We start from the raw sequence: 12317 nt of genomic DNA, 5'->3' as shown, positions 1-12317 counted from the left end.
CACCTCACTCAGTCGCGAGAGGAAGAAGACCAGAGTCAAGATTTGGGGAGGACAGGTGTGGAGACATTTTTTCCTTCTCCGATCGAAAGGAAATGCAATTTCAGATCCCCGCCATCTAGGGAGTAGAAGATACAATATAACTCAATGTCCATGCCGCTTAATAGACCATGATTATAGCGATAGATCAAGGGCTCTCCACCAACGCTCAAAGGTAACATCAATTAGACCATCTACTGAATTCAGCTAGGAATACATTATAGTCGATGGTATCAAGTATCTTTGTGGGCGATCGGGACTTTCCGACCGAGGTACAGGTACTACGCGAATTGTCGCACTCATCAGGGGCCAAGTCTTGTCCAGCTCCTAGGAGACCGGGGGTTTCCAATACTGAGCAGGGCAGGGATCGGCCACTAGCGTACTATGTTCTTAACGGAGTCATCTAGACTTGTACCGCAGCCAATTAGTAGCAATATGGAGCCAAATCATAGGATAAAGGGTGACGTTTCAAGTGAATGGGACCATACCACCCTGGTTCACGGCCGGAAGGAATCCACTAAGGTGGTCGGTGGGCTTTAGGTCAAGCTTATGTGTCGATCGTACTTCAATTCCAAAGCCTGTACAGGATAGTACTTATTGGCTTTATGGGGACGGGTTGAAAGATGCTATAACATATTGTCAGTCGAATATTCCCTTTGGACACGAAGGTGTTTTCCTGAGAGGTTCATTCTAACCAGACTCCCTTACCCGAGTTGTTCAACGTTACATCGGGCTACAGGTGATTATTTGCTGGGATATCGGCCGTTTGCCGGGATTAAAATGTCTGGCTTGACGGTGGACCCTCTGAGCAGCGTAGCTGTCGGAATGATAATCCTTGTCTAGGCCCATGCAAGGAATACTCCTAAAGACGCACGGTTCCGAAGCACAGTGTGCAAATTGTCGCCCATAAATTTTGAAAGATTGTGTCCCTCCGTTGTCAACTCCTGAACGTCCCTCTAGCCCTACACGTTTCGGCACTGCCTGGTACAATATATCCCACAGACAATGCGGACCGAGAAAGCAGTAGGGTCAGTGGCATACGCCACAGCACCCGAAGACAATCCTTCTGATAAACATGGGACGGTACAGGACATGATGGACATGTGGCGTGTGGGCAGGGATCAGGAGCTGAATGTAAGCGATTGCAGATACATTCTTAGGGTGGCATATACTGAAATGATTAATGGCTTGCAGCGGAACTTTCGGTTTCTATCTGTCCTCGGCTTCAGTGCAGTGTTGATGTGCACTTGGGAAGCGGTACTCTTGTTAGTGCCACCTTGCCTATTAAGTTAGAAAAGTGCAGTTATGATTGACATTCAATCAGTGGCTCTTCAAATGGCTTGACGAATGGCGGAAAGGGGGGTATGATATACACCTACCTTGGAGGTCTAATAGGATTCAGCTTTGTGATTCTCTCGATGGCGGAGATGGCTTCGATGTATCGCTCTCCCAAATCACATAACCAGCCCATAGCTCTGGTCCACTGACAATAAAGACTAGGGCGCCCACGTCCGGCGGCCAATACCATTGGGTATCAGAATTCGCACCCCGGAGTTGTCAAAAGCCCTTGAGCTACATCACCGGGTGGGTGTGCGTGCTAGGCTGGCATACTGGGATCGCCGGCTGTTCATACACGGTAGCCAACATGTTGGTCGGTGTGATTGCCATCAACTATCCCGATTCATATACCTATGAGCCATGGCATGTCACGCTGTTGGTTATCGCAGTAGCAGTCGTCGCGTTGATGTTCAACACATTCTTAGCCCAGAAGCTACCCTTGATCGAGGGGGTTATCTTGATCGTCCATTGTTTTGGTTTCTTTGGTATCCTGATTCCCCTCTGGGTCTTGTCGCCTTCCGTAGCACCATCGGAAGTATTTGGGTCTATTGAGGATCGCGGCGACTGGGGTAGCAATGGCTTGTCATGCTTAGTAGGACTGGTTGGGCCGATATATGCATTGATTGGTAAGTGTCCAGAAGCCCGACCAAAACGGAGGGTCTAATCAGCAGTTATATCGCATCAAGGCCCCGACTCAGCTGTCCACATGTGTAAGAAACTCTTTTCTTCCCAGCGTCCAGACACTAAGCTCACGAAATACAGCCGAAGAAATCCAGGATGCATCTCGCGTACTTCCGCAAGGAATGATCTGGACTCTTATTCTGAATGGCGCGACGGGATTCGTCATGATTGTGACTTACGCATTCTGCGTGGGAAACATTGATGAAGTGTTGGAGTCTCAAACAGGCTTCCCCTTCATCCAAGTTTTCCTAAACTCCACCGGATCTGTGAAAGCTGCAACTGGTATGACAGTAGTGATTATGGTCATGCAGTTCTGCGCTGCCATCAGCAACGTTGCGACGACATCGCGGCAGGTCTATGCCTTCGCCCGGGACCAAGGCCTCCCATTTTCAGGAATCCTATGTCAGGTTCGTATGTGCACTTTTCTTCCCTGGCAAAGAAACAAAGGAAATATAAGAGGGAAAATGGAAAAGATGTCAGATTCATGTTGTTTACATTCCGACTTATTGCAGATAAGCCCTACCTTCACCGTTCCACTCAATGCCTTATTCCTCAGCCTTATCATCGTGTCTCTCCTCTCGCTTATCAACATCGGCTCATCCGTGGCCTTTAATGCCATTATGTCCCTGGGAACTGCGGCTCTCCTGTCGTCGTACATCATTTCGATTAGCTGCGTCCGCCTCCGTCGATGGAGAAACCAACCCCTGCCTCCAGCACGCTGGAGCATGGGAAAGTTCACGCCGGTCATCGACTCGATTTCGATTCTCGTTTTAATGGTCATTTTTGTGTTTAGCTTTTTCCCAGTCACGCGTCATGTCACTGCGCAGTCAATGAACTGGAGTATCGTCATATTCAGCGGCGTGACTCTCTTTGCCATGGCATACTACCACGCTTACGCGCGGAAGGTGTATAGAGGACCCGTTGTAAGGGTAAGGCTGGTCGAATGAGGACTTCCTTTAGTTTAAGTACTATGGTTGATGGACCATGCATGATCAAATCAGTACTAGCACTCGTTAAAATATATATCGTGTATCCGGATTATTAGTGGAGATCAATGAAGTAGGATAGAAATTGTGCATTGTCCCGCATTACTGAACTAGACAAACTGAGTGGATACAGAAAAGACATTGAAAAGAAGAACAATTAATTCTGCTTGTTCGTAAAGACCTCATACTACGTATCACGAACCCATTGTTCACATTGGAAACGAGTGGAACCAACTGGTGATGCAAGGGTGCAATGGATGCAAACCGATTCCAACCAATGACAGACCCGAGTCAGGCGGTGTGATCATCTAGTCTCGAAGAGGACTAGAAGGCGTTCTTGTTTGTTTCGTATAGCCCCGTCATGTGACCGCAGTGATTCCGTAGAGACTGCAGAGTGACGTCGTCTTCTGACGTCTTTTTGTTCTATATTCTTCTTCGCCGTCCCGAAAAGAAAGGTTTTCTTCCTCTGTTCGCATTCAGCAGAATGTGACTGATCTTCCCCGCGTCGGTTCCTGGAAATTCCTTGATCCGTCGCTCACTCTACGAACCGTGTAACCACCCAGCTTCATCATGTCCGACCAGTACCTTAGCTCCACGCCTCGAGACCAGGACTCCGAGGCCCGCGAGGCTATCCTGGCCCAGCACCTCAACCCTCAGTTCACAGCCTCGCTGCAGGATGAGACCTTTGCCCCCTCAGAAACGACCCACGAAGGTGCGGAGGACAGCCCGGAACCGCAGTCCTCTCTCCTACTTCAAGGTGGCGACATACACCGTGACCTTTACCGGATTGAAGCCAAGTCTAAGCAGGCGAAGATAGATAAACGGGCCGCAAGCTTTTCCGTTCCCCCAAGAGAGGCGGAAGATGCAATAGAAGAGGGTGTCGCAGCTATGGAGCCCGGCAGCTTCCGTCGCCATTTCGTGCAACAGCACAAGAATGGCAATTTCGATTCTCCGGGGGTGACGACGTCCTTCCTCGATTTCCTCGATCTATATGGTAATTTTGCCGGCGAGGATCTAGCAGAGACGGAGGAAGATTCGGTGGTCAGCGAAGACCGGGAAACTAGGACATTGCCATGGGAGCAAACCCCCTTGATCCAGAGGGCCCGGCGGCGTTCACGAGTCGGCCGTCCGGGTGACGCATCCAATATGAAAACATTTTTCACACTGCTGAAGGCGTTCGTTGGCACAGGCATTATTTTCCTGCCCAAAGCATTCCGCAACGGAGGAATTTTATTTTCCTCGATTACGCTAGTGACGGTTGCGTTGATCACCACTGTGTGCTTTCGCCTTCTCCTGCAGTGTCGTCGACAATATGGTGGGGGTTATGGCGAAATTGGTGAGCGGATTGCAGGACCTCGTCTCCGGTCCCTTATCCTCTCGTCCATCACCATCTCTCAGATTGGCTTCGTGTGCACGTGTTTCATCTTCACCGCCGAGAATATTCAGGCCTTCTTAAAGGCCATGGCGACTAATATCTCGACGGGGAGTTTGATCTTGCTCCAATTGCTCGTGCTCATTCCGCTCGCTTGGATTCGAAACATCTCTAAGCTGGGTCCGGCAGCGCTGCTTTCCGATGTGTTCATTCTCCTGGGACTAGGATATATCTACTGGTACGACGTTGCGACTCTCGTAACGCGACCGGGAGCAGACCCAACCGTCGAGCTATTCAACCCGCACTCATTCACGCTGACCATCGGTTCGTCGATTTTCACCTTCGAAGGTATCGGTCTCGTATTGCCAATCCAGTCCTCAATGAGGAAGCCGCAACATTTCGACCGTCTTCTATACATCGTCATGGCGATCATCACTACACTCTTCACAGCAGTGGGCGCATTATCTTATGCTACATTCGGTAACCGGACTCAGACAGAGATCTTCAGCAATTTCCCCCAAACAGACAGACTTGTCAACACGATCCAATTTCTTTACTCCCTTGCAATCCTAGTGGGCGCTCCAATTCAACTGTTTCCAGCTACCCGTATCATGGAGGGCAAGCTCTTTGGGCACAAGTCCGGGAAAGGTGACACGTCAATCAAATGGAAGAAGAATATCTTCCGAATGGTCCTCGTTTTATGCTGTGCCTTCATCTCCTCCGTTGGTGCGGGTGACTTGGACAAATTTGTTTCCATAATCGGGTCGTTTGCGTGTGTACCGCTGGTCTATATATACCCGGCGTATCTGCATTGGAAAGGCGTGGCCGAGCTTCCGTGGGAGAAACGGGGAGATATTGCTATGATGGTGCTTGGTTTCGTGTTTATGATTTACACTACCATTGCTACGTTGGCTGTTTGGGTTCAAGGCAGTCCATGACAGATCTCACAACAGGGGGTCTGGAAGGTGAATTTGCTTCATATTATTGCTCGAACGATGTCGATGTAGAGTTGATGCTGACTTTTGCGTAAGACTTGCTGCCTACTGTTTGCTACATCGAGTACAGGGAAACTTTCAAAGAATACTAGTTGTGCCGACTGGGTGTAGTTCTGCTGGGGTCGTAGTATAGGGCTACGGCACCGGTGCATTGTCACTGGACTGGTAGGGCCACGGAGGGTGAACGTGGATTCCGCTGGTCATCTTGATGTTAATGATATAGATGAAGGCTGATGACATTCAGCTAGGCAATGCACGTGTAGATTCTGACTGGCGAGGCTCCTTTGCGAAGCGGCGGCCGCGTACCTCTATATATGCTACCTAGAACCACTATTGTTAGAGTGCTCCTACATGTGCGCCGTTCCACCTAGCTGCGCCTGACCCCTCTTCCCTCCAAGTTACACCTGCAGTTCAGCTCATGTAAGATGCCTAGCTACGCTTCGGCTATTTGGGGAGAGGCGGATTTATGCAGCCATGATCTATGTTGACTCAAATCCGCAAGGTATATCACGGTCACAAACAGGAATGCTGTTGCTCAAGCGCGTCGTCTTACATATCGACATACTCATAGTTTGTCCGTTGAAACGTAAAGTTATTGCCTTTGCATAAGTGCCGTAATCAAATTGTTGATCTAGTTGTTGTAGAGTGCACTGAATCCCGCCTGAGAGTTCGTAACTGCTCAACATCTCCAACATTTCCTGTGGGGTTTTGCTATAAGATGGCCGGCTGAAGTGGCACCCAAGATGCAAGGAATCAAGAATATCTGCGTATTGTATACACGGTGCATTTGCTGGCTGTGTCTCGATCCAATAAAGCTCCAGGTAGGAGATACCTCCTACGGAGCACCTTGTGAATAAGCTTATAAAGATAGCCGGTGTGTGGTTTAAGATGGAATAACAGCCACCACATATTAGGCTTGGCACCCACAGCTTTAGAAATAAGATCTGCAGGTATGTGTGCCTGACTCTAGGTGGGAAACCTGAACTTTAACGGCAAGTAAGTTGATGAGTAATTGCTATCGCGTCTTACGGCGTACTTTCAGTTGGCTACGGGTTATGCGATACACATTAAGATAGTTCATACTCTAATTAAACATCAATAGGAACATATTCATGAACAACATGCCAAGTGTCGCTGGCTTGGTCATGCTCGTTCCGGGAGAATCGTAAAAAGCGCTGATCGCGCCTTTTGTTCCACTTTTCGACTTCTTCCTCTTTTGTTCCTGGCGGGAATCCGTCTTGTGACCGAAAGATGCCAATGGGTCCAAGGCGTGCCTCTTCCGGAACGAATAGTGTGGTGGGAGTCGTGGCTGCCCGGCCTGCCGGCACCGGATATGAGTGTGCCTCAAGTTTGGTGTCTTGAGTAACAGGGAGATAGCTAGAATCGACGCTGGAAGCGTCGCTACTATGGCCCGCACTATAGGCATGACTATCTATAGCTGTTTTGGTTGAGTCCAGTTTCAGAGGCTTGGTTTTGCCTTGGTTTGCTCTAATTGCTAGCGCTTCTTCTAGCAGCATGACCCTTTCACCAAGGACTGCTGCTCCAGCAGAGTTGTAGAAAGCCTGCGCCTGAGGTCCTCGGCGAAACAAAGCTAGTGCCATACGTCGAATCTTGGGTTCACGACACCTGAGGCAGGTAAACCAAAGCGGAAAACCGACGTTGATTTCGAATGTGAACGGCGGTTGTGTGCCGTCTGATCGTGCTAAAGCATTCATAGCGACCCCAGACTGTTCAATTATATTCTGGAAGCTTGGTGTATAAGTGTCGTATATCATGTGTGAAGACGATGTGCAGGTTGCGAGTATCACGAATGACATTTCGTAGTAAGTTAAAAGAAGGGCGCCTGTGCCAATTTGTTGCAGTGAATAACCGTCTTTCGTGCGCAGGCCATCTATGAGGACGGTAAAGGCAGTATGCCAGTTCCTTAATTTAGCTGACAGGACCTTTTGTCGGGCCACAAAGTCCGGGTGCATATACGAGGCGCGAAACTCGTGTCGGTGCTCTATGCAAGTGCGTTCAAACAGCTGGATCTCCATGCTTAAGCGAGCGATGGCCTCCCGAGCAGACTTGAGGGTGACAAACTCTTGCACCGGTACAGGATCATTGTCCAGGAGTAGACCGCTCACTGGAAGATGAGCAATGGTGAGAGCAACTACCCCTAGACGTACGAATATCGGGACGATTGTCTCCTCTAACAAGGAAGCATGTGTTGCTGATATGACCCCACAAGCTATTTGAGTGCGCAACATGCGAATGAGATGGACACCTTGACCATACAGCTGTAGTGCCTCTTGTTCATTTCCTTGGATGGCTTCGATGCTGATAAAGAGAATACAGCTTATAAGCCCGACGAAGATATCTATGCCACCACGCTCAATTCGCTGCCGGATAGCAGACACCGAACGTGAATACCAGCCCAGCGCGTCTCGGCGCTTTTCAGTGGGTGGGCGAGAATGCTCTTCGGGACTCTCGAACAGGTCACTGAGTGCGATGATGGCGTCCCATACGCCTGGCTCACTTCGACAGACTTGCGGGACGACAGTACGCCAGAAGTAAACATCTAGTCCACCACCGATAGACAGGGCGGCCTGCTGGAAGTAGTAGGCAAAGGCACGACGCTCTCGCCACACCGTATTCGGTACTGATGAAAGCGGGTACTCCTGTATCGAGGTGGTGGAAGGTGTAGAAGAGAAGGTACCGGAGGATGTGCCTGCATACTCGCACTTACGGCCTGTGCTGGTGCATCGGACACAGTTTGGCTTTTCTTCTCCACACTTGACTTTTCGAATTCTAGAAAGCGGCTCAATATTAATTACACTAACTACGAAAAGAAAGCAAGGACCTACTTGCAAGTTTTACATCCCAATCTTGATCTTATTGGCTTGATTGGACTGTTCAACAACGGGGACATATTGGCATGGATCAAGAGCAACGGGGTTAGAACGCGAAAGCGCTCGTGGGCAGTGCAAAATAGTGGGGTCACTGAGGCGAAGGGGATGCTGACGCGAGGAAGATAAAAACAGAAGCGAGGACGAGGTATCTTGATGCTGGAGGTTGACGGCAAGCTATGCCTCATTTAGGCAAGCACCTCTTTTAGTAGTAGACCAAGACTTTGACATCTTCATCTCTCAACACTTTTTCTCTTCGGAAAAAGCCACAAAGGTTCAACTAGGTTCAGAAATTTCACTAGATTATATGCTGATATGTAAATATCTTTCCAGGTAAGTTCTTGCCATTCTTTCTGTTAGATAAATCATAAAGGTTAAAGAGAAACATCGTGTTGATCTCTTTGTTAAAGCAGCAGGTATACCGTTAAGGCGGCGAGACAACCATAATTTTTGAACACCAACTGATATATTCCTGTACTAGGACCATGATATGAGGCTCACTGCAATTCTGCTTGCTCTATATGCTTACTCTGCGTATATCTCCCTGACTGACTATGTTGGACATTTCCAAATTACTTCCCTTGGGCTGACCATTGCTTAGGGGATACCACATTGGGGGAACCTTCGAGGCTATTGATAATGCGTACAAATATCGAAATAACTGGAGCAAGAGACGACCGATGGACAGATAAGAATCACCTCAATTAGGCTTGCCGCAGAGAATGTGAAGTTTGATCCTCAACCTGGGAAACGGCTCAACTTCGAACCTTGAATCCTTATCATTGTTTAGGTTGTACTTGAGGTACAGTTGAGAAGTTTTGCAGCGCCCCGGGCCGTGGCGCGTAGCCTACCAGGCTATCCTAGTGTATCGATCGATGTAAGACACACCAGCTAATCAAAGATCATATTAGCAGGTTTGCTGGAGGGTCAGAGAGACGAAAATAGACTCCTGTAGCATCAGACCAATAGGCGACTCAATATTTGACGCGGGCTGACCATCTAGACAAACAGTTCTCCCCACGACTTTTGTGATGTGCGCCATAGGACGAGGGGTTCAAATCACCAGGACTGATAGAGCCTGGCCGACCCTGTCCGAGATTACACATGTGGAGCGTAGGACAAGCAATCAGTCAGTCGCAATGGTGTCTATCCTAGACGAGTCAGCCTGGGGAATGTCACATAAGAAGCTTTACTACCCTCACCAGCCCTGCGTGTGGTTTAAGTGGCTGGCAAAGGACAACAACTATTGTACCCAACTATTGCTTCCCATTTCGATTTCCTTCATTTATTATTGACGAAATGTCAACAGGTCCACCTCAGGGCAAGATTAATGACAGTGGCTTTACGGTTCTCCAAGATGCGGTACACAATCCTGAAGTTGATATTATTTTCGTCCACGGTTTACAGGGCCACCCTGAGAAAACCTGGTCTGCCATCAAGAAAGCAGATCAGGATACACCAGCTAGCAAAAAGACCAAAGGCGGAATAAGGACGTGGTTTTCAAGATTATTGCGGAGACGCTCGGGGGCAAAGGAAGCTCAAGCGGATTGCAAAGAAGAATCCCAGAGCATATCCGAAAGATCTTCTCTCCCAGGAAAGATCTTGCGCATCTGCCCGCATCATGACCTGCGGATACGATTCAGATATTGTCAAGCTTGTCAACACGGCCAACTTCTCCACTATTAGTGGACAGGCTGAAACACTACTGAATGCAGTGGCGAGGGTTCGTCAGGAATGCCAGCGTCGCCCACTGATTTTCATCACGCACTCTCTCGGCAGACTGATGATTAAAGCCGTGAGAAATATCCATACTGTTCAACGAGTGATTGCCATATTTGCTGATCGACGTGTGAACTCAGGCCTTAAACTCATCCCGGAGAAAGCGTGCGAGGGACCTCCGCGCAGTCGCGGAATCCGTTTTTGCTGTGATATTCTTTGGCACGCCTCATCGTGGCAGCGGCATGGCAGGATTCGGTGAGATGGTGGCCCATGCTACGTCGGTCCTCACTATGAAACCGTACAATAAAAACATTGTGCGGGCGTTGACTGAAAACTCGGAGATATTGACGAACATACCAAGCGACTATTTGAATACTGAGGAGGATATGGCGAAGCTCAACCGTTTCGAGTCAAGTACGTTTCAAGAGGGCAAGGGCATGACGGGAGTCCCAGGGTCTCAAGGCAAGGTGAGAGTGCAATTTGTCCAGTTTGGTCTTCCTTGCAATGCTTGCTAACTATGCACATACGTTTTGGGTAGGTGGTTGAGGATGATTCGTCTGAAGGTGGCATAAACGATTGCAATGATCACATCAACAGGAATCAGATGGATATGTGCAAATTTTATGGGGCTGATGACCCTGAATACGAGAAGGTCCTCGGGGAGATCAAGCGCCACCTTTCTCGTGTGCGAGGGCAGATTGATGAACAAAGCTATAGTTAGTACGATACCTTCCTTAGATAAGTTCATTTTCATTAAGAATCATACCCATTTAACGTATAATTAGATGTCCTTATGAGCCTAGAGGAACATGGCGTATCTTCCAACCGAAGGATGGAGCTCAGACAACTTCTAATCAAGCTCCTTCCTCTTGCTCGCAGTGTAATTTCCTTGGCGCGGAGGAAGATGACAAAACGATTTCCTGCAAACACTGTACCCTGCGACCAGAATCAAGACATTGAAGTATACGAATGGTCGAGACGGGACGTAGAAAGGGTTTGACGATAGTGCAAGTCTCGGTCTCATGTTCCCTTTTGTGCTCTCATTGTTATTGATGGCTTGGATGAACTAAAGGACCCTGTTACTGCGGGTGATGCCATTGTCTTCTTGAAAGAACTTGCCATCAACTCGGATGTGTTCTTTCGGGAGTCTAAAGCTCGAACATGCCACCTATGTGGCCAGGCAGGCCATTATTTTTCTAAATCTAGTCTTTTTTTTTTTTTTTTTTTTTTTTTTTTTTTTTTTTTTTTTTTAATATTAGCTTCTATAGTATAGTTTATCGGTATTATACACGCTACGAGTGCTGTTTACCTTTGGTTCACACTAGTACACATAGTGCCGAAGACGGATGAGAGAGCCAAGGCGTGTCTAGCTCTTATATCAGTTATGGTTTGGGTTAGACCTAAGTAGTAAGAGCCCAGTATGTCTTGGCAAGTCGGCACTTGTGAACAATCGATGACTAGAACTGGGTCAATGTACCGGAGTACTATCTATCGCGTCACGGTAAAGCTAAAGCTGTTTGAAGAGTGTAATAGATAATGTCATGGACGAAGATCTCGGCAAACCCAATCTTAGTACCAGTATTATCGAGCCGCACGAACTTGTTAGATGTAAATTAGCAGGAATCATGCAGCAAGCTATCTTTGGAAAGGCTATTGCCCTACAGGTGTGAGCATTGATCCTGGCAGCTGCTTTTGAGCCTGAGCTCGCAACAACGCATCACGACATGAATTCCGTTCCAAATACTTACCACAGATGACTGCATGAAAGTATTATTTGGTGGCAAGCGCCCTAGCCCGGATTGCAACCGGTTTAGGACCTCGTGATTCCGCCACATCTACACAAATGACCGCCAACTTGTATTTCATGGGCATGGATCCAACGACTAGATGGATGTGGCGTAATCTCTCAAACTTTCTTCAGGATTGGCTAGAATGGCTTCTATCGGAGCTTGCTATTCTATACCATGGACTGCTCAATCCTACGGGAACTAGTGACGGGAATATGCATACTTCGACTTAAACTGTGAATGGAACTATTCTTTTATCTGTATTATCTTCGCATTACCCTGGATTTCAAATGCCATCTGACTCTGCAAGTGCTTAATTATAGCCCGATCAAAGCCTTCGTAATGCTAGTATATGCATGGTAACCACCTGCATTACCTTCCAGGGCCAACTGCAGTCGTCATCCTTTCTTCCTGCAAATCAGAAGATCATTCTAACTGTAGCCATACCCTTTCTCCAATAGACGCTCGGCCCGCTCCACTGTAGAACCAACGAAGCACTATCTCATTGGAGTAGG

The 12317-nt window shown here is 48.2% G+C and overlaps 4 protein-coding genes across 4 annotated transcripts; 3 read left to right on the top strand and 1 right to left on the bottom strand.

Moving 5' to 3' along the window:
* Positions 1-1041: 1041 nt before the first annotated feature.
* On the top strand, positions 1042-3002 carry AO090701000621 (uncharacterized protein; the record flags this gene model as incomplete). The annotated part of the gene is made up of 5 exons (XM_023237219.1): positions 1042-1301; positions 1510-2000; positions 2061-2084; positions 2137-2462; positions 2568-3002. The coding sequence occupies 5 exons, from the start codon at positions 1042-1044 to the stop codon at positions 3000-3002; spliced, it is 1536 nt and encodes a 511-aa protein (XP_023092224.1).
* A 609-nt stretch (positions 3003-3611) lies between these two features.
* AO090701000622 (putative amino acid transporter) lies at positions 3612-5351 on the top strand (the record flags this gene model as incomplete). Its single annotated transcript, XM_001823392.1, has 1 exon — positions 3612-5351. One exon carries the CDS (start codon positions 3612-3614, stop codon positions 5349-5351), a length of 1740 nt encoding a protein of 579 aa, XP_001823444.1.
* Positions 5352-6496: 1145 nt separating this feature from the next.
* On the bottom strand, positions 6497-8319 carry AO090701000623 (uncharacterized protein; the record flags this gene model as incomplete). The annotated part of the gene is made up of 2 exons (XM_023237218.1): positions 6497-8250; positions 8301-8319. 2 exons carry the CDS (start codon positions 8317-8319, stop codon positions 6497-6499), a joined length of 1773 nt encoding a protein of 590 aa, XP_023092225.1.
* A 1938-nt stretch (positions 8320-10257) lies between these two features.
* On the top strand, positions 10258-11015 carry AO090701000624 (uncharacterized protein; the record flags this gene model as incomplete). Its single annotated transcript, XM_023237217.1, has 3 exons — positions 10258-10482; positions 10554-10731; positions 10801-11015. 3 exons carry the CDS (start codon positions 10258-10260, stop codon positions 11013-11015), a joined length of 618 nt encoding a protein of 205 aa, XP_023092226.1.
* Between the last annotated feature and the right edge of the window lie 1302 nt (positions 11016-12317).

Source organism: Aspergillus oryzae, chromosome 5 (genome assembly GCF_000184455.2).
Source record: "Aspergillus oryzae RIB40 DNA, chromosome 5".
Lineage (NCBI taxonomy): Eukaryota > Fungi > Ascomycota > Eurotiomycetes > Eurotiales > Aspergillaceae > Aspergillus > Aspergillus oryzae.
The sequence above is the reverse complement of the archived record's forward strand: the minus strand, read 5'-3'. Positions and strand labels throughout refer to the sequence as shown.